This window comes from Leptosomus discolor, chromosome 2, assembly GCF_034619465.1.
Source record: "Leptosomus discolor isolate bLepDis1 chromosome 2, bLepDis1.hap2, whole genome shotgun sequence".
In the NCBI taxonomy this organism is placed as follows: Eukaryota; Metazoa; Chordata; class Aves; order Leptosomiformes; family Leptosomidae; genus Leptosomus; species Leptosomus discolor.
In genome coordinates this window covers 33,007,971-33,030,440 of record NC_141392.1, presented here as the reverse complement: position 1 = coordinate 33,030,440, position 22,470 = coordinate 33,007,971, and the positions used below count along the sequence as shown (strand labels likewise).

General features: G+C 42.4%; 1 protein-coding gene across 2 annotated transcripts; it reads left to right on the top strand.

Annotated features, from left to right (window-relative positions):
• Positions 1–2,025: 2,025 nt before the first annotated feature.
• Positions 2,026–22,025, top strand: PLEK (pleckstrin). Of its 2 annotated transcripts, XM_086460853.1 has the most exons (10): positions 2,026–2,143; positions 2,961–2,963; positions 6,556–6,711; positions 11,675–11,856; positions 13,110–13,201; positions 13,935–14,119; positions 15,769–15,873; positions 17,907–17,990; positions 19,186–19,255; positions 20,126–22,025. In XM_086460853.1, exons 1-10 carry the CDS (start codon positions 2,096–2,098, stop codon positions 20,263–20,265), a joined length of 1,065 nt encoding a protein of 354 aa, XP_086316979.1. In that variant the 5' UTR covers positions 2,026–2,095; the 3' UTR covers positions 20,266–22,025. The 2 variants fall into 2 exon arrangements, with proteins under 2 accessions (XP_086316979.1, XP_086316978.1); XM_086460852.1 differs by lacking the exon at positions 2,961–2,963.
• Positions 22,026–22,470: the final 445 nt, after the last annotated feature.

Here is a 22,470-nt window from a genome sequence, read left to right as displayed (position 1 = left end):
TTTGGCTTGCAGCCATACAGTGAAAGGTATTTAATTGGAGTTGTCATTGTCTGACCTGTAGTTTTGGGTTATCCAATTGGAGAAAAAAAAAAAAAAAGTGTACCTTTTCCCAAAGATGGAACCACTGGAATGAAAGGGAAGAGAAGGAAATAATTTACCTTATTAAAGGAAAACTAATTACTGACCAAGAAAGACATTATGTGGGAGGAGTCTACAAGCTCTTGAGTCCATCAAGCATCATTTTAAGGCTTATGGGAAATGAAGGGAGCCTTCACAGAAATATAACTTAGAAATTCAGTTAGATCATCTCAACTCTGAAATGCATCTTCAATTCATTCCAGGCCCAGGGACTGGTAGGCAGATTCTTTACTGTAAATGTGACACAAAGCTTTTTGATCACTTTTTAGTGATAAATTTTCTCTTTTAGCTCAGTTTCTAAAAAGCATGAAGCTTTTATTAGCTGTGTGTGAGTTTCTGTGTCTCTAATAGTTTTAGAATCTGTTGGCTGTTGTCAAGTATGCTTGACAGCCAGAGACATGGAAAAGCGTATATCGAGTCTTTGATTTGCAAACTGCCTAATGGATGATTGGCTTGGTCAGCAACTAAGGCCTGTAATAGCAATCAGACCCTCACAATAGCATGATTTACATAAGCAAAGGAACAATGTATTGAGACTGTAGGGTCTAGAAACAGAACCCAAACAACCTAACAATACATGAAATCATCACAAAAAGGTCTGCTTTGGGCAGAATGCACTGCAAAGTGTATAGCCTGAGATTGCTGCTACAGACAGGTGCTCTGCCTGAAGATGAGACTGGAGGGGTCATTTAAGCAGCAGCTAGTTGGGAAAGGTCTGGAAAGGAAAAAAAAACGTTCAGTGAGACAGAACATTCAGCAGTTGGGATAGTGAAGCATGAATACAAATAAGCCAGGAAGGAGCGGAGTCTCATCTGTGGGAGAACCACTAAATAGGCATCAGTGAGGAATGGCTAGAGAAAGTCTCTGAGGGCTCTTCTGATCCTCTGTGACACCTTGTCAGACTTCTGTAAACTTCTGAGTAAAGGCTAAGACAAGCAGAGAGTCAAATGGAGAGCAGAAATTTTTGTCTGTGGAAAAAGTTCCTGTTTGGGGATCTTTACAAGTGGCAGAGGTGAGAGATGGAGTAACCCCAGGCTCAAGCCTTATCTGAATGGGCTCAGCTGTAAAAGTTATTTGGAGTCTTGTAATAGGAGAATACTTTGCTCTTGGCAATGCAGCAGCCTCCTTACTGCCTCCCATATACCACCACCTTTCCTTCTATATGGGGAAGAGGGATTGTGACTCTGGTGTATATCAACTTTTGGAAAATTATGGTTTTGCCTTATCTTTTACCGAATATAGCCAAGTGAGCTCTGCAGCTAGTAACAGATGTGCATAGAAAGTAACATTCTGTAGTGCTTTATGTAATGTGCTGGTCTAAGCCATTTATGCCTGTTTGACATTTAACCTCTTTGTGAGGCCTCATCATCAAACTCCAAAACCTGATCAAGTCTGATAAACAAATTTCTTGTAGCAGCAGAGGGCGCATCGTCATTAACTAAGCGAGGGCCCTCCAGCTCGCTGCCAGACCCCACATGTTCACCCACTGGGAGTCAGTTCAAAGGCAGGATGAAGTGACAAAAGTGGTGAGTTGGAAACCTGTGTCTGAGAACCTTTTGGCATGCACCAAGCAGCAACACAGTACACTACTCTGATTGTTGTTTTGCTAGGGTTCATGTATTTGCAGAGTGGGCCTGATTTTTTGGGATTGGACACTAAAATGCTTATTTAATTTCCCAGGACTCTGTCATTGAGGCTGGCCATATTTGATACAGTTGAGTGTTTTTTCAGGCTGTTGCCTGTTCTGTCAGAGGCAAACTATAAATACACACGTGCTTCTGCGTTTCCCTATCTCTCACTCTGTAAGAGGAAATGGGCTTGTTTTCATGTGATTAGCAGGCAGAGGAACTTGTGAAAGTGACACAGCTGTACTGTAAAAACGTCAGCCCACGGACTTTGCTGCTAGAGGAATTTAACTGCCAGCGCTGGTAGACCCAAGAGCAGGATTGCCTGAGACATGGAGCGAGAACCGATGCGCATAAGGGAGGGCTACTTGGTTAAGAAGGTGAGTGGGCAGTCTTGGACTGGAGGAGGGAGCAAACTCTGAACAGGCTGAGGAGGTGTAGGGAAACATACTTCGGTTTCAGCAATTAAAAAAGAGGATCATGTTTTTTTCTGAAAAGAAAAGGCAAATGAACATAATTCCTTGAGCAATAAAACGATGTGGTCTTAGTCATTATAGAGGTACCTGCTAGCAGTTCTATCTACATAAGGCATTTTGGATGTATCTCAGATGTACCTTTGGATCAAAAGGTTTCTATTTTTATTTAGTAGCCTAATGCCCTTGGTGGAAGCTTGGCAAAACAGTTAACAGCTTGAAGTGGCCACAGCCTACTTGATTGCACTTAATTGCTGAGTTAAACATTAGGGAAGCAACAGTGAGATTGAAGAGGTCAGACCACCTTGGCCTAGAGACTGTGTGTGGGGCCATGGGCACTTCCCTTCTTTAGGAAGGCAGTTGCTGCCCCACGGTGACCTCTGTTCTGGAGTCTTTTGTGGTAGAGCCCATAGGACAAGGCCTTGACTTGCATGTAAATCGTTAGTGAGATCAGTCTGGATTAAAGCAGCCTAACTAAACAGTGTCAATTCTTTCTCGTGATGTCTCTGCTCATCAAAATGAGAATTTAACCCATTAGAACAGCTGGCTGGAGGGATCTCTAATCTGGGACTGAGGCCACTCCTCAGTCTTATTTCCACTGATATTGAAAGGAAGTTCCTAAAGTAATCGCAAAGCTGCAGTGATGCTGTCATGAGGAAGGAGAGCACCACGTTCGTGCTGTGCAGATTGCAGATACCTAGTTCAAATGGCCTGATATATAGAGCAAGTGGCTCACAGTCTATATTCCTCTGTGACAGGGGGAGTGGCTGGAACCTTAAACACTGGGACAATCCCAAACTCTGCCTGGCTGGGTATGCTGGGGATGTGCCAGTGTCAGACCCTCACATTGCTGTGGGTCCTGGGTCCCCAAAAGGTCTCTCTGTGCGGGTACTACTAACGTTGCTGCTGGGTGCAGTTGAAATGGCAACAGGGAAGTGGAAATTGTGCCCATTTTCTAGAACAGCCTTGTAGGTGGCTCTGTCCTTACAGAAGTGAGCTCATGCTGGTGGTGAGGAGCAGCAGTGTGCTAGAGGAAGGGCTGGAGGTCAAAAGAAGCAGAAGATAGAGATCAGATGGGTACCAGCTGTTTGATATATCAGTGAGGGTGCTGTGAATGCCACATCTAGAGCTTCCAGCAAGGACAATCATGCTCCTGATTAACGTTACCTCTTAATTATGTACTCTCCTCCTCTCCTTTATGCCTGTAAAGTGAAACCAAGGTTTTGAGCTTCCAACAGAGTCATCCATGCAGCCACAGCTCTCTTTGCAGAGAGTGAAGGCTATTTGTCACTGACTTTCTCCTCTTGATATTTATATTAGGCTGGGGAACAGTGCTTTAGCTGGGACAACATGACCTCCAGAAAATGTGGGTTCAGACTTCAGTGTTGATTTAGGTCAGCTTAAACCTCTGTTTGTGTATTTTGGGGACCTCATGTCATCTTCTGAGCATAAGAAACAGCTATTTTTCTAATCTTGTAGTGCTGCAGATGTTATAAAAAGAAGTTTTTCTACCAAAGGGAAGTCAAGTGTGGTTTTTAAAGTGGCTAATAATTTCAGAGAGCAATTCAAGGAACACCCATGTGTGTCTGCAGTATTTGGAGTAGGTGTGACAATTCGATTTTTAGACCAGAAAAATCAAATCAGCATCCTGTTTGCTTGTCTTCTGTGAGATGGTTTAGATGAGAACAATGTGACCACGTTTGGGATTTCTGGTGGTGGGGATCCGAGACTGCCAGTCTAACAGTGGTCTGCAGTGGCTTGCATTGGCAAAGCATGTCAGAGTCCGGTCTTCAGGAAGCACTGGACTTGTCTGTTTATGAGCAGTGTTGTAGCCTGTGGTAAACCCACAAACAAATGGAAATTGCAACAGTCCTCGTCTTGGCTCATCATCTTAATTGATTTCTTAGCAGAAAATCAACCAGTGGATCAATTTGGGCTCTCAAAAAACGGTAACTTCTTATGGTGGCTTAAAAAAAATAAAAAGGAATCAAAAGAAAAAGAAATCAGCGGTCAACCCATATGTGGTTCCAGATACATACTCCTTTTTGAAGTTCCCTTATTAGCTGGGTGTCACGGTTTGAGGCTGGGCCGGCCACTAACGAATGACAGACGCTCTCTACTAACCCCTCTCCCCTCCCAAAAGGGAAAAGGAGAGAGAACAAGGGAGAGAGACTTTACGGTTTGGAAAAGAAAACTAAAACAGCTTTAATGGAACAATAACAATAAAAGAAAAGATAATAATAAGAATAAGGAAAAAAAAAATGAAATATATACAGTATGTACAAATATATACAAACCCAATACCGAACCCAACTCCCCCCCCACCCTGATGACAATACGTCACCACCACACCGCAGGGCTGGCACTGGGGCAGTCCCAGGCTGGACTCGGCAGCAGACAGGGACGGGATGCAGGAGCTGGACTCAGGCACTGGATTCAGGGATGCACGGATCAGTCCTCCTCAGATGTCGGCCATCGAAGAAGAGCGAAGAAGGGGCGAGACCCTCGTGATCTCTCAGCTTTATACTGAATATGACGTCTATGGGATGGAATACTCTGTTGGTCAGGTTTGGGTCACCTGTCCAGTTCGCTCCTCCCTGTAGGTGCGACCCTTTTCACTCCTGGCACCCCAACACGGAGTACAAGATTTAGCAGTGACCTTGGTCGCCATAAGAACAAGTATAAGCAAGGGTCTCTCTGCATACCATTCCTTGGTACGAACTATAAACACCAGGCCTTATCACTGCTAGGAGCAGTCACTGTCTGGAAAAACATGCTGCTGTTTCAGAAAGTGCTGGTAGTTAGAGGAGACTTAACTGAAAAGTTAAAGCACTAAAACAGAGTTAGTTCTGATTTAGCCCAAACCAGGACACTGGGTTTCCAGAGAACCCCTGGGGCAGTGACTTTCCTTTGGAAGGTAGCATTCATTTATTGGGCACCTTCTGCTTTCAGCGAGGGCTGCAGAGGCTGGAAGCAGGTCCTGCTCTTAATAAGATCTAGGCTGATAGTCTTCCCTGCCCACATAGTAATTGAACATAAAGTCTGATTCAGAGTGCAAATGGACTCTCTTGGGAGGTAAGGCAGCAAAAAAACGATGTGACAGGCAAAGGTTTCATTTGAGGAATTAAAAAAGACTCAATGTGTTTCTGTCCCATTCAGTACTGCAGAAATATAAAGTGCAAATGGAACTGACACTGCCCAGCTCTCAGGTTTAACAGATCAAAACAAGCCATTTGCACAGCACAGTGGTGGCTGCCTTGCTTCTGTCTGCAGCTTTAGCACTGCTCAGCTGCCATGGTCTGAGGAGGACAGGGATGCTGTGGATGGAGTTGTAGGAGGGGGAAGATAAATTTAGGTAACAGAAAGAGTAAGGAAAACTAATGTTTTTGAAGGATAGCCTCTGATTTGGAGCCCACAAATGTTGGTTGTGCTTTGGTGACTCTTCAGAGGAGCTGTTGGTATTCAGCATATCTGAATGTTCATTTGGCAGAGCAGTAATTCACTTGGGTATCTGGGATTGTGACCACTTTTGAAGCTGGTTGCAGGCAGGACCAGAGAGGTCATCTAGGTAGAGTGTAACAGTCTTAGTGATTCTACCGGTTAATTGTGCTTAACACAGAGAAACAGGTCGTTCCTCTTTGAGTCCCTGGGAATTTTGCTGTGTTTCACTATGTGTAGGATCTGGCTCTGTCTTTATCTCTGTATTTCTTGTATCTAACAGCTGTGTTTCAGCAATAGGAAGTAAAAGCATGAAATGAAGCACCTCAGTTCCTCACCACAGCAGCTGGACATCTGCAGCCTCAGGACCTTATACTACTAATTACTCTTACAGTTTGTTCTTACATGTCTAGAAATACTCTGAGATGTGTGCTTTCTTATCAGACAGCCAAGCCTTAACGACTGACTGTCTTGTAGCATCAAGTCCTAAATACAGCACAGGATGCCTAAGTTAATGAGGCAGTCCAAGTGTGCCAGTTCACATCCAGAAGTTTTGAGGATTATTCATAATATTGCCACTGTGTCATTTTGAAGACAGTGGTTGAGACTAACTGATACTGAAAAGAAACACCTGCTGGGGCAGGTAATGGGATTTTGGAAAAACTTGTAGCTGGGGTGACTACAAGGGGAAATTAGTGGTGGTCAGAAGAATAACAACAATGTTTTTTAACTGCATAGTAAGATGGGTGGGGTCATGGTATGTTCCCCTTGAGACACTAACTATAGTTATTTTAGTGTCAGATGCTCCCTGAAAGGTCATATCTTCAATGGGTATTATGTGAAGAGTTGAACATAATATACACAGTGATTTATTGATGCAGGGCAGCATGTTTAATACCTGGAAGCCGATGTGGGTCGTGCTTTTAGAAGATGGAATTGAATTCTACAAGCGGAAGGCTGACAACAGCCCCAAAGGGATGATCCCACTAAAAGGAAGCTCTATTAACAGCCCATGCCAAGATTTTGGCAAAAGAATGGTAAGTACTTTTGTTATCACAATGATTGATAGTGTACTTATGCTCCTGGAAGTACTGAAGGGGCACAAGGGTGGTGGTTACAAATTCCTTACACTTATCCTATCAGTTGCCTTAAAAGGTCACAAGGTCACTTGTGTAGTGTTTGAAAGGTGTGACTGCTCAGGAAATATTCAGGATACCTCAAGAGAAGCAATTCTGAAAGTGATTATTTTTATTTTATTTTTTGTTTTAAATCTCTGAGTGTCAGAGAGCAGAGCTGAATTACATTGTTGTGAGGACACTTAGCAGCTGAATGGCACAACTGCTGTATTAAATATAAATCTGGCTGCCACAGAATAAAGATGTGGGAAGCATTTATTTATTTATTGTCAAAGAGCAACAACTGGCTTGCTCAGACAGGAAGAAGATAAATGCTGTGACACAAATGCCCAAGTAAATCTGTAATTGCAAACCTTTTTATTACGATTTGGTAACTACTCGACCCCACACACTTCACATTCATGCACTCTGTATTAATCGCACACTTCATTGTTACTTGTAGGGCTTTTGCAAGCAACTAAGAGTCACATCTACACTCAGAGGGAATCATTCATTATTTCAGCAACTCAGTTTCATCACATAGGCATTATACACCCAGGAATTCCTTAGACAAAGGGGTCCCCCAGAATCTGGAAGATTATCTATTATGGTTTTAAAGAAGTTTACTGCAAGGATGCTTGACTAAAGATAGAAATATCTGAGAGCATTAGAAAAATAGAAAGAAAGTGTGAGAGAGTGCATGAGAGAGCAAGATTCATTGTCTCATATGAGTAAAGTGAGAATTATACCTGTCCTTAGGTTCTGTGGTAAGTGGAGTCAGGGACCCTGATGTCAGATTTGGACCTGCTGGCTTTCCTTTTTCCCTTCTCTCTTCTTTTTTTTTTTTTCTTCTTCCTTTCTTTTTTTTTTATTCTTTATGCAGACCCCATATTTATATGGAAAAAAAAAAAGTTGATCCTTATGGAGTCTTTTTAGCCATACATCTGTTAAGAAAAAGGGGCTCTTAACTTAAAAGCTCTCTGAGGCAGTGCAATAAAAGGATGGGGCAGAGAACAACGATTGCTGTTAATCCTGTGCTGAGTCAAAGAAGTTGTAGATGACTGCTTCTCCTGGGGAACAAAAGGTTTTAGAGGGCCACTACCTTGGAAATCTCACCCAGAGCAGGATCGTCAAGAGCTACAAGCTCTTCCTAGCTCTTTCTAGGTACTTGCAGTTGTCCACAAAAGAAACTGTATTATCATGTGTGGAAGGAGAATTGCATGATCATGCGGTCCCACCCCATGGCCATCATAGGTTTTTTTATTGCTGAGCTGGCAAGGGTGATTGTCCAACTGATTCAGAAGGGTTTGAGATTGACTGTTGGCCAAGCCCATTTACTGTTCCTTATCGTTACCAGCTCCTGCCTGAGCCAGTCTTGGGCATCGCTAGGCAAACCTTATTGCTTAACCCCTGCAGCTTCAGATTTGACCTTCTGCTTCAGCCAGCATGGCTGTGTGTCTGTGCATTGCGTGGGCACCGGCTGGGAGCTCTCTGTTCCAGCACTCGGCTTTACATCTCTTGCAAACTACGAATAATAAAGGTGAAGCATAGTTATGTCTAGGGACTAGAGCATGGGGAAAGAACATTAAATAACCAAATAAAGATCAGAAATTAAGTATTTCTGCGCACATTTGGTTCTAATTCTGCTGATTTGAAACCATGTTCCTACATTATCTAATTAACATGCCTCAGCACAACACTCCTTACTCTATACATGAGGTACAATGAATGCGTGGGGAGAAGAGTACTGTGTTCAAGAGTACCACAGATCCTACATTATAATGGTAGAAATTAAATTTTTCTCACAAAGCATTCATTTGCAAACAGTTTCATAGGTTTGTTGGGTTTTTTGGTTTGGTTTGTTTTTTTTTTAAACTCCCACAGAACTCCTACAGAGGCACTGACATCAGTATTGGTCTATACTGATTGCTTGGAAATAACAGTAAGGAAAAGCTAATTCACCAGTGTATGTGCATTCTACAAAACAGGCAGAGAGTTCTGAAGTATCATGTCTGCTGAAGAGAGAGAGATTGATCCTCACCTGCCCAAAGGGTTGCTTGAGGATATATCGGTTTGCAGAATATGCTTTGCATCTGTATTGAAGGGTGATGAAGTCTCTGAGGACTGTTCCTTTGACTGGAGTGAGTTTTAGGTTATGCTTCATTTTACATTACAAGTTTACATAATAAATTTTACATTATGTGTCATTTTAGTTGCTGGGGCCTTTTCTGGGGGAGAATAGAGAAAAAAGGATCTCAGACCTGAGGGTTGAGGCACCCAAAACAACTGTCATAAGTAAGATCTGATGCAGTTTGCTGAAGTCAGTGGAAGCAATCCAAATTACTTCAGCAGGTGTTGGAGCAGATCTTCCTTGCTGAGTTGGTGAGATAGTTCTGAAACTCCATAGACCAATAGCCCTGGAGATGTGTTTTCTCTTAAAATTTGCACTTTTCAAACAGTCAACACTGCAACATGTTTATTCATATGAGCAACACCATCACTGGGATTGTTTTTACAAGTAGTTACTGCCTAATATAATTAAACCTAAATTTCTACATATATTACTTGAAAATGTAGTATCTTGATTTTTGTATTTTGCATTTTACCGCTTTACTGCTGAATCTAATGCCTCTGCATTCCATCCTGGCTTCTCATTGGTTACATGCCAAAACATACAGTTCTTCCTCTTATGGTAATTATTCTGTTTCTTAGCGGTTCACACACATTTACTTCATATGGCTAGAAATGAAAGTACATTTTTAGGACAGGGGTTCTGTAGGGTGAAAAGTGGGATAATTTTCATTAGGTCAGTTTTAAGTCCAGTCTCACTCACTTGGCCCCACTTTGGAGCAGGGAGTATTGAGCCATGAGCAGACTTTTGTCTTCATCTGGTTAGATTTCTGCTTGTTCAATTGGCTTGTCTGTCTGCACCAGGGCCTAGCTTGAAAACTCAGGGCACGTAACCAACACACTTTGTTTACTAAATCAATTGCAAAAAGCAGGTGCTTAGGTGAAAGGAAGCTATCTTGGATTTCTGTCGACAAATGAGTGTTGAGATACAGACTGTTCAGAAGAGGCTGCAACTGCATATTTTGGGATTTTATTGCAAAATTTATTCACTGCTGTTTGCTGTTTTTAATGTGGTGTTAATTCTGCTATACTTGTGCTTTCACTGTTTTCCCCATGGCTTTCCTGTGGATAGCGTTATCATGTATGGTTGATCATAGTCAGATTCATTTGTCCTAACTTACTATCTAAAATGTTCGTGTTTAGTTCAGTCTAATGTTCAATTTTCTCAAAAGCACAAACAGATATGCATCATCAGGGGGAGACTTGGTCACTTCTAGGATTGGAGACTCAACTTCTTCACCAATTTCAGAGGAAGTCTGGATATCTAGCTTGGTGGCCTAGCTTTCTAAAAGCTAAAGTTCAGAGCTTTCCCAGTCTCCTCTGTGTACTGGAAATGAAAACTTTTCCTTAGCATTTCACTGTACACTGCTTTTCAGCCCTTCTGCTTTGAGAATGCTGATTTTTTTTTCCTTTGGTAAAAGCTTGCTTTAATGATTTGATATTTCATTCTTTTAATCTGGTGTGTTAGCATGACTCTGGGACATTGGGATTTGGAGAGATCTGTCTGTTTGCCTTTCACATGCTCCATACCTTGATTTTCAGGATGTAGCTCTTTACTGAATAGTAGAAAAGATGGGTGTTGCTGGAAATATGAACAGTGTCAGATAAGAAATGGTTACTTTTCTGTCTGAAATGGATTTGTGAGAACCCAATGCTTTGTAAGTTTGAAATCTATCTTGCATGAACATCAGCAGGACTTCTGCATAATCTCAGGGTGTCAGAATTTTTCTGGTTGGCAACAATCTGGAAGATGTATATTTGGGATGTTCAGAAATGTGCCATTTACAAATGCAGGCTTCAGTAGACTCATTCAGTGTTTTGATTTTGTTGCTGCAGATTCACCGCTCTCTGCTCTTTGACAATAGTCTCTACTTTACTTGCCCTCATAAAGCCATGCTGTTTGCTTGCTGATTAGCCTGTCATTTTTAGATGCCTGCTGAGTCAGAACCTGTTATATTTATTCTAATACAACTAGAGAACAAATTACAGTTCCACTTATGGGGAACTGTATTTTAGAGGAAGTGGAAACCCTCTTGACTGAGTAATTAGAACCAGATTTTCCACCCAAAAGATCACTGGATGAAAACGAGATCAAACAATGTGAGCTTTGTTGGGGTCTTTTTCAGGTTGGTGTTATTTTTTTCTGCTTAGAACTACCTTTAAAAGATCTTTTCTCATTTTTGGGAAATACAATCTTTCCATTGTTGCTAGTGTGTTTAGATAGGTAGTGACCATAAGGTGTAACCAGGGGTTGGACTTATCTCCCTACTAAGACCTTAAAGGTTTGCTAGGCTGCAAATGTGTTCAGCTACTCTCCAATGTGACTGTAACCTTTTCTCCCCTTGTGATTCAGTAGCTGAGCAACATGATGCAGGGGTTTTTTCCTCCTTCAGGCTGACCACATCTCTATAAATATTAAAGCGAATTTACACCCACTGTAAGCCTGCAGGGGCTGGACACTTCAGCCTTTCAGCTGTGTTAAGCAGAAGTTAAAATCAGAAGCTATATCAGTGCCACTCACCTTAGCTGTACTGACAATGTCAGGATCGCTCACAGGGAAATAGCAAAAGGAGTCAGTTACCTGAACTGGCTGCTCATGTTTTTCTTGAGTTTTTTAAATTCCATTGTGCATCTAAGGCACTTTCTGTAGTCCCTTAGGCACAGGCACCCTGTATGTTGTGGTGGTACTAGGTTAATTCTACCCAACTGGCTGCATCAAAGTAACTGTTAAAAAAACCATCATTTATCATTCCAGTTTGTCTTCAAGCTCACTGCAGCCAAGCAACAGGACCACTTTTTTCAAGCTGCCTACCTGGAGGAGAGAGATGCATGGGTACGGGATATCAAGAAAGCAATTCATTGCATAGATGGAGGCCAAAGGTTTGCCAGAAAATCCACAAGGAAGTCTATCAGACTGCCTGAAACGATCAACCTGAGGTTTGTTCTCATAGCTCTGCTCCCCAGTTTACTTCCATCTGCAGGCGGTGTGCCAGATAGGTAACCTCGGTCTGGAAAAGCTATGAGCATGTCTGTCCATGCTATCTTTCTGGTTTCACTCAGAGTCCTTTCTGCATGACTAACAGTTTCAGAGCATACAATGTGGCAGAAATGAGATAGCAATCAGAACTGAGAAGGTAATTTTTATTAAAAATAATCTTTTACCAAATACGCTTATTTATCAAAGGATTTTGCTGGTAAGATTTCTGAGCACACTGCAGTTGTAAAAGGAGACCCCAGTCAAAGTGTGATTCTTCCAGGAGAGGCATTTTTATACAATATATATAATTTATTGCAAAAATATTTTAAACCTTTTGTTTGCTCTCCAGAGAAACGCTGATGTTAGTCCAGTTTTTGGATGGTGAGGGGAGAGTGGTGCCTGCCAGAGAACTTGGAACTGGCAAAGGGAGAAGAAAAGATAAAGAGCACACAGAGGAAGCCATCTGTTTGTCAGTACTTCAAAAATTAAGGACAACTTATTGTTTGCCTCTGAGCAGTAAATACCAAGTCACAAATGAGCCTGCAGTACTCTTTACAAGACAGTAAAACTGCACAGGGCCAATATCCAGCTAAATCTGACTTCACAGGCTTCAGCAGAGGATCACCCTGACTAGCAGGCCAAAGGACTTAGCCTGTGACATTTAATATTCATCCTTCTTGTCATTTCAGAGCTCCAAGGAATTAAGAGTTCTGAGCAAGTGAAAAGCGGGTGGGAGGAAGGAAGTCACACCAGGGTTCACTGAGGTTACTTACAGCATCTGAGACCATGCAGGCTTTGGAGATATCACAGTGACAGCCTTTTTGCCAGCCAAGGACCTTTGGGGGAACAGAGCGCAAAGCAGTGAGCTCTCCTATTGGCACTAAGGCTGTGGGGCCCTGTGAAGGTGCCTCAGCAGTGGGTATTCCTCTATTCACACTACAGTCACCACAAGTTGTTCCATTCTCAAAACATAGAGGTATGGTGAGCCACTTACATGCTCCCCTCTCTGCTCCTGCAGCTGTGACAGTGATGTAGTGAGGCCTCCAGGCTTTGCAGCATAAATTTTTCAAATTAAGCTAAGCCATGCTATAGCTCTGCAGAAAGCAATATGCCAGCAAAACATGAAGACCCTATGAATGGCAATGATATTCTTGTACGAACTGGCTAAAACTTTGTATTTGCTAACAGTTTCTGTGGTTCTTCTTATGCACAGTGCTTTGTACCTCTCAATGAAAGATCCTGAAAAGGGAATAAAGGAGTTGAAGCTAGAAAAAGATAAAAGAGTGTTCAATCACTGCTTTACAGGTAAGGAGCTCTTGTCTGCCTTTTCCATACAATAAAGGGAGCACAGGACCGAGAGGCTAAAGATAGATAAAACAGCTCTAAGCTCTGTAGAACACAGAGAAGTTTGACCAGAAAACCTGGCAGATGTTTTCTTGACTGACACAGGAGGTGCTCAAAGGATGAAGCTTGAAAAAGCATTCAATTATGGGCATGGTAAACAAGAGAGAAAAGAAATTTCATCAGTGCCAGAAAGATTGAAGTAGATCTTTGTAGAATGTTGCATGAAACACTTAATTCCAGAAGAATTACTCCTTTCTGAATTTTTCATCCACAAACTGTGTCACATTGTAATTCCTGTCCTGTTCCAAGTCAAATACGTGGGTGCTAGAGTTGAAAGTCGCCTTGTTTTGATAGTACTGTGTCAGTAACAGAGCAGCCTGGAAGACTGCTTTCTCCAGGCTTGGCTGTCCTTTGTACTTCCCCAGTCCCTGTCCCTGAGGCTTCCCAGCTGAGCCCTGTATCCCCTCCCAGCTCTCTTCTCCCTCAGGTACAGTGGTCAAGAGTTGTACTGGCCCCTGCCATCAGTCGGATCGGCTGTACCTCACTGGATGACCCAGGCACCTTTCCAGATTAGCTCTCTGCTTTGTCACTATCTTTCAGGAGATTGATGAATAGATGGGCTTGTTGCCTGTGTATTTTCAGGCTTCTTCATGTCTGTCTTGGTTTGTGGCTGATTTTGTTCCTTTATAACCAGGCACCTCTGTGATTGACTGGCTGGTGTCTAGCAACTCCATCCGAAATCGCAAAGAAGGTCTCATGCTTGCCTCTTCCCTCTTGAGTGAAGGCTACCTACAGCCTGCAGGGGATACGTCCAAGGCTGCTGCTGAGGGACTGTCAGACACCCTCTTCTTAGATCTCAGCGATGCCTACTATTACTTTGTGAGTGTTGTATTCTGTTTTTTTTTTTTTTTCGTCCCAGGCTGGCCGATGCTCTGCTTTTGTCAGGCTTCTTGGTGGGTTTCTTAAGCCCCACCTTGGTGGGGTCCTTAAGGAAAGATTGTACAGAAGTGGAGAGACCCATGTTAATTATCTTTCTCTATGTGATACTCAGAATGAACTGGTTCACTTTAATATTTGTAAGCAGGACATTTTTTTTTCTAGCACTCAGAATTTTAAGCGTGAACTGGGTGCTGAGGTCAAGTTGGGTTCTTTCTAACTTAAGACTTTGTTCCTCGTAATTTCACCAGTGACCGGAATGATTCAGTGGAAGGGCTGATAGTAATTCGTTATCATGGGGCTTCTCAAAGTGACACAAGCTACAAACCCATTTTTGGGCAGAGCCATCAAATCTGACTCGTATGTGCACACACTCAGCTTGCCTGTGAGTGGAGAAGCAAAAATTTGTGATATCTGCCATTAACACCTGTCCTGGGTAGATTACCCAACCTTTTCAATTTGTTGCTTCATATTCTGTAGATTGATTTGAAGAACTTGCAACATCACAATCACAGTCAAATACTATTTTAAAGATGTTTGGCTTATGAACTTACGCTAACAAAAAAGTATGCCTTCTATCAAGTAAAATGCTTAAATGCAACAATTCTATTTATATTTATCACATAGACTCACTCAACTTCAGCAAAATGAATCTCCCATTACTTCATCTGTTTTCCTAGAATGTGTTCCTTGTAGGGAGACTTTACCTATGCAGCGATGGAAGAAGAGACACTGCTGGTGAAGGCAGCCTTATGGCCATCACAGTTCCTGGCTACCTGGGATGCTTCTCCTAGCAGCCCGTGTGCACTCTGCTTGCTTTCAGCTTGTTTCTAGTTTGATTCAATAGCAGTGGGTTGTGAGGAAGCCACAGCAGGTCAATGTCTGACTCGCTACCATACAAGCAGGCAGCACAGGTGTTTAAGCCATATGAATGGTTATCTACATTGACATCATTTGAACAGTGTAAGATTTTGGAAAATAGCATCACAATTTCTCTGGTGTGATATGGATGTAATGCACGGATGCTGAGACAGCCTGCGCTCAGTGCACATATCACAGCTATAGAAAATTGCAAATTTCAAAAACTAGGGGCAGTTCTTGTTGTTGGAGAAGACAGCCTAGATGGAATATTTCTTCTTCCCAAATTCTAAAGGTTGTGATGGATGGAGGAAGAAGGGTGTGTTGGGTGCAGGGATGACCAGCCTGGAGTGTATTGGCTGTGCTGGCATTGCTTCATATGAACTGTGTCTGTGCATTTAAAAACCTGTGACACCACGTGATTGATCCTGTCCATCATGGAGGAAACGTGACACCAAGAGTCATGGAGAATGGAGGCACTGACGTAAACATGGGCGCTCCAGCTCTCTTCAGATGCCCTGAGACCCATTGGTGTAGTCCTGCCTCACACTGAAACATTCCATGGTGGCTTGAAGAGCTTCTCAACTTCACTGACAGATATTTCCAGTAAAAGGGTTGATTTTTTGGGTGGCAAAAAACAGGGTGGAGGGAAGCCAAAGAGAAGCCAGATTTGTACGTGTACGTGAACATGCAGCAGCTGTGTAACTTCTGAATTTTCTCTTGTGGTCATGCAGCCAGACAGTGGGTTTTTCTGCGAGGGATATTCTAGTGATGATGATGTGGTCCTGAAAGAAGAATTCAGAGGCATAATAGTCAAACAAGGCTGTTTGCTGAAACAGGTCAGTATGGCACGTGTTATGTCCTGTCACTGGGATGAAGTTGAATACATACAAGATTACTTTTTTTACACCTAAAAGCTTTAAAGAAGAAACTAGCCTATGCCATCTCCACACTTGACAGGTTTCATCTCTCTCCCTCTTGCCTTTGCACAAAGAATGCTTGCTGTAGTATGGCAACAAGGCTTTTGTCCAATGTTACAATGTTTATTGTTCTTACTATGAAATAAGACAGTTTATAGATTTAATTAGTAAAGAGTGCTAAAGCAGGAGATGTGACAAGACATTGGTACAATGCAGATCTGAACTTGGGTAAAAAGGCTGCCAATCCAGTGTCCCTCTGGACGCACAACTGGATCCAGTTGCCAGTTTTCACAGGCTTTTTCAGCATACTTGAGCAAAGGAGTCCTTTCAGTCACTGACGTTTGATCTTGTCCCTTCTGTAAGACGGAGGATAACTGTATACCTTCCTTTCCAGCAAAACTTTAAGCAATATGATGAATGTAATGGTAGGATCCTTACTTTCTGAGGCCATTGCAACCAGATGCTAGTGAACTGAAGGCATGACTGAGATTTTTCAATGAATAGAATAGTTCTCTTGGAAGGGACCTATAACAATTATCTAGTCCAACTGCCTGACCAGTTCAGGACTGACAAAAGGTTAAAGCATGTTATTAAGGGTGTTGTCCAGATGCCTCTTAAACACTGAGGGGCACTGACCACCTCTCTAGGAAGCCTGCTCCAGTGTTTGACCACCCTCTCGGTAAAGAAATGCTTCCTAATATCAAGTCTGAAGCTCCGCTGTGAAAATATTCTTTGGAAGCCTAAGAACTTTTTGGTGGTGCTCACTTGTTATTTCTCTTACTCAATCAGATTACTCAAAAGCAATGGAAGAAATTAGATACACGTCTTTCTGCTAACTGTCACATTCATGTCTGCCTAGTTAGTAAGAGCTTCCTGGCAAACAGTGTAGCTAATTGAGAAACTAATATTTTGAAATGCTGAGAGGAAGTGATTCATGACAGTCTTCCACCAGCATTAGTCTGGATTTGTTCACCCTCAGTGAGTTGTGGATCATTGCTTGGAAGTGTCACAGATTCTGCTGAGAACGCTTTCAGCACATCTAGATTTTTCCCCACCCAGCGTTTCAGTCTAGAGGCATCTATGTCCATATTGGAAGGTGGTGTTATTTCTGCCTGAGCTTCTCAGCCATGAATCTTCTCCAGGGTGCTTAAGCCAGATAAGCCTTTCTTTGTTGTTGGTTGCTGTTGTCTTTGCAAGGAGAGAAGGCCCTTCAGCTCATTCTTGCCAATAGTTCAAGGTGCCTTCCTGCAAGACATTTTGCAGCTGTGTTTTCTGTCAAAGCATTTAAATCCAGTTCTCACAGACCTCATGTGAATGTCGTAAGTACCAGACTATGAGACATGTTTAGGGGAATCCAGGGAGACCTTATAGCAGCCTTCCAGTACTTAAAGGGAGCCTACAGGAAAGATGGGGAGGGACTCTTTATCAGAGAGGGTAGTGATAGGACGAGGGGTAGTGGTTGCAAACTGAAAGAGGGGAGATTTAGATTAGATATTGAGAAGAAGTTCTACACTACAAGGGTGGTGAGACACTGGCACAGGTTGCCCAGAGAAGCTGTGGCTGCCCCCCTCCCTAGCAGTGTTCAAGGCCAGGCTGGATGGGGCTTTGAGCAACCTGCTCTAGTGGAAGGTGTCCCTGGCCATGCCAGGGGGTTGGAACTAGGTGATCTTCAAGGTCACTTCCAACCCAAACCATTCTGTGATTGGATGAATCTCCTATGTCGAAGCTCTTCTGCTTTGTACAAAAAATAAAAAGAGAAACAGGTGTGATAGCACAGTTGTTGTGCAAAACAATGGGATGCAGAAAGGCCAGGTACAAGTACTACTCCATCTTCTGTCAAAAATATTCACCTTCTCCCCTTTTGTATTTGCCTCTTCTTTCATGTGTGGGTAAGCTGACTGTAAGTGCTTGCAGGCAAAGCAGTTCATGATATTCTTCTTGAATTTTCCTAGGGACATCGGAGGAAGAACTGGAAAGTGAGAAAGTTTGTTTTAAGAGATGACCCTGCATATCTTCACTACTATGATCCTGCTGGAGTAAGAGACATTTGGTGTATTTCCCTGTTTGTTTTAAAGCTAGTGCCTTGTAGAAATATCTGAATGAAGTATTTGCATGGGAATGTGTGATAGGGAAGACCAAGCAGGACAGCAGGGCTGTTTGTGCTCACACAGCCTAGCCATCCTCTGGAAAAGCAGAGTGAAGGATGGTTTCTGGAGTTGCCAAGTCAGGGTGGCAAGTGCCACTCAGACCTGGGAAGGGGTAACACCGAACTGTGCTCTCACCTCTTATGTGTGATTAATTAGAATTAATGTGTGCTCTCACTTGATTAAAATGAACTAGGTATTAAGTGCAAATGAACGCAATATGGTCATTTTGCAGTTTAGAATTGAGGTATTTGCTGTGTAAGGGTGAGACGTGATGTTCCATTTCTTGTGTAATTCTTAGGGCCAAACCCTACCCTAAGAAAGGAAGGAGCATCGCAAGACTTGCTCCCCAAAAGCTACCATTCATTTAGATTCAGCCCACAGGTTTTATTTTGTCCTGCATTGCTGCAGGAGCAGTACTGTTGTGGGTTACAGGTGCTTTATGCTGTGACTGTCATCCTTGGCAGAGGCAGCCTAGACACACTGGAGAATCAACACTGAGGAGTTTCTGATCTCCCTGGTCCCAGCTTGCCTTTCCCCTCCATCCATCCCATATTGCCACATCCCCTTCCAAAGGGCTGAGGTGTGTTAGCTTACAGGGACTGCTTCTTTGAAACTTATGCCAACAAAAATGCATCTTCACCCCTTCTTTGACTGTCGCAGTCTTGAAGTGCACAACATGCCAAATTGTAAATAAGGGTATAGCTGCTATTGCTGCTTGGTAAGAATACTTCCAAGATCTACTCTTTTTCTAACTAACCTCTTTTTCTATTCACCATGACATCAAAAGAAAAGTTATAGTTGGCACAAGGCTTATATTCTTCTTGTACCTTAGTTCAGGACATGCTATACACTCTGTAGATCTGATTTCCAAATCCCAAAAGAGATTTCCTATTTCTTTACAGGTTTTCACCCTACCACACCCCCAACCCTCCCTGTCACACACAGACTGAGGATCCCCTGGTTTCCCGGGTGACATACTAAGTCAGCAAATGTTTTTGTTTCCATTCTGGAGTTGTAGCCAGTTATTAACATGTGAGCAGTTTCAGAAGTGTTGTGTTTCATTTTGATTTCATGTCCTCACCAGGGAGAAGAACCACTAGGAGCAATTAGCTTGAGAGGCTGCGTGGTGACAGCAGTGGAAGATATGCCAGACTGTAAGGAACCATGTTGAATGAGCTGTGTAATAAGTTTTTGGTACATTCCTTCAATCTGCCTGAAATCACAAGTGGTTTTTACTCAAAAGCAATCTATGTGCAATGGTTCAGTAATTCTTCTAGTAACTAGTCTCTACTGCTGTCTTAATTACCGGAGAAGGATACTGTGGTAAAGGTAGCAACAGGAAATCTTGTGTTTTGTCAGTTGTTTAGAAAAGACTTGTCAAAAGGGTGATGCCATCCCCATGTTAGGATAACTGGCCTTTAGACAAAGTAAGCTGAGTTTGTTCTTTTTAGTTGATGAATTTGGGATGGAAGCTTTACATTAGAAATGGTTCTGCCGACAAATCATTATTGTTCACATTCTGTTTCCTCCCAAAACTAGAAGTTGTGTGAACAGCAATGGTTAAGCGTTGCTGCAAGGAACAAGAAACACTCATTCTATGCATTCTCCTCTCCACAGGAGAGGCAGGCTATCATACCCAGCAAGAAAGTCTGTTGGCATCTCAGCACTTGTGTAGGCTGTGCTGGCAGATGTGAAAACAACCAGAGATTCTGGATGTGACATGAACTTAAACATCTTGGTTTTGTGGCTAGCAAGGCACGGGAGAGTTTGGGGAATATGACCTGTCTGCAAGATTGCAGATCCTTCCATGATTTGAGATCAAGTAACCAGAGACTCCTGAAGGTGAAATGTGCAGCATTCATGGGTTGTTTCTCCAAGACAGAGACCTGTCTCACAGACCAAATCTTGCAAGCAGGCACAGCTGTGGAAAGGAAGGAAATCCCCTTGCAGTGTGTAAAGAAAGAAACGTTGTAAATACAAGACTTTATTCTCTCATACCTGACTTTCTTATTTATTCCCTGTAGCCAAGAAGTATGATGTTGACAACATCCTCTTTGAAATCATCACAGCAAGTGAAATCCACTATTACTTGCAAGCAGCCTCATCTGCAGAGCGTACAGAGTGGATCAAAGCAATTCAGGCAGTTTCTAGGACTGGAAAATGAAGATGATCTGCCAGCGAGAAGACAGACAACTGAAAATTGTTACTCAAAATGAAACAGGAATTTTAGCATTTCACCGAGACAAAACAGTATCATCCAGAAAGGTGTCCTAAGGCTTCTGGGTAGGGGTCAGGGTGGGTACTAAGTTTCAATTCTGTAGTGGGCACTAACAAACTAACATGTTTTCTACTTGTGTTATGGTAATATTTTACTAAATATTTTACTAAATTATAGCATAGAACATGCCATAGTAGCGTGTGCTTCTAGGAGTAATCAGTCTACCTTGGGAAGGTCGCACCTTAAACCTTTCCCTGCTGCCACAGCTTATAATGAGAATTCACTATGAACAGAGGACAGTCATGTCACTGACTGTAAGTGAGGAACTCAACTAGTCACCTGCCATTCAGCCTGTGTTGTGGTTCAGTATCTTCAGATATTTCAGAGTCTTCCCAAGACAAACTTTACGCTTTCTTCTTCATCAGCCAGTGATCTTTCTACTGCCATGTTCACCTACACAAGCAATACCGTGGATTCAAGGAAAGAAATCAACTCACTTGGAAACCTAATCCACTCCCTTATAATCTTTCAGTGTTAAGGAAGGGAAGAATGCAGACCACTATGGAAACACTGTGTGGAAAGCAAGTACAACTCAATGACAGCGGTGTAAGATCACATGCACGAAACGTCTCTTCCCACAGTATTTCAAACATGAAGCAATCCCAGTTCAACTTCTTTATCACCTGGTTTTGACCTTTGCTAGATTTCTCCACAAGAATTTGCTGTAGGACCATTGTTTCCCTTCATTTAGGTCTCCAAAGCAGTTGCTAGAGTGTCATGGACTGCTGTATTTGACCTGTATTTGAATTAAGAATCTTGCAGAAGGGAAAGGATCTGTGGGTTGGTTACTTGAACTACTGGTTGAAATGATTTTGTTTAGGTGTTTCTTTTTTTTTTTTTTTAACCTCCAGCAACACACTCAATCCTTGGTTCCATGCCTTAGTAATAGAAGAGAAGCCTTATGCTTGCTGGAACTGAAATAAGCATTATTATTGTTTGACAGGGTCAGTTTACCTGATCAATCCTTATATTTTTGTCTGACTTATGTATCAAGCTTCTAAGTCTTAAACTTGAAGCAGGACTTGAAAGTCAATGTCAGATCTTCTTGTAGGCTGTTCCTGTTGCAGACTGATGTTTCTGAGTGCAAGTGCACTTAAAAACTTTTAAAATTCTGTTTGTAGATCTAATAAGGTGCCTTATCCTTAAGAATTCTTATTCAGATCTCTTCAGTCTAAAAACAGATCTGGAGTTAAAGCTTCTCTTTCATTCTGCTTAATTATACCTGTATCTGAGCTAATGAGCCTGAAGGCCCTGTGCCTTAGTATTGCTTATCACAAAGAAAACACAGCCCTGCAGGGGCAGCAGGCTGGCAGAGACTGCATCCTCACGGCCATTTAAGACATCCAAAGGAGATCAGCTTCTGGCAGGCATTTCCTGTATCTCATGCAAGCTAACAGGATCGCCAAAGCCTGGTATGTCATTCTGAGGAAGGAACACATGGCTGTTTGCTCAGCCTGCTCTCTTGATAATTGCTTTGTGGTTGCTGCTTGTTTTTGCTTTCAGAACTCACTAACCCAAATATACCCTATGGCACAGGAAAATAGAAAAAAAAACACCCACACGGCCAAACAAACGAAATTTGCCCAGCTTAGCAAGGGAGGGGTGCAACTGCCAATTTTTAATAAAACTAAGAAGTTTTACCAGTCTTTGACCTTGTCATTTTTCCCTGCGCCCACCTCTGAGCAGTATTTTCTCTGGCAGGTGATGCTAGTCAGTGTATTTGTGGAAGAGCTCTGGTGTTTCTACTGGACTATATCAACAGGGTCTCTAACCTCATAGATAGTTCTTTTGAGGATAGATCACAAAGGTTTGTAGGTCTCTGCTTCTTGGTGGAAAGGGGTGATTGGAAATGTATGTCTGATGCCACCCTACCTACATTTCCTGCTATAAATGCTTTAATTTGCCTGAGACTGGTACTGGGAGTGACACTGGTTTTTCTTTTAGTCAGGTTCTCATTTCTTGACCTCAATAATTAGCTCTACATTCCAAGGTCAATGTGCTCTAGCCCATTTTCAGTCAAGGCCTGTCAAGAGAAACAATACATTTCACAGACCTTTCTCTCTGATAAGCTCTTCACAAGGGGCAAACTGG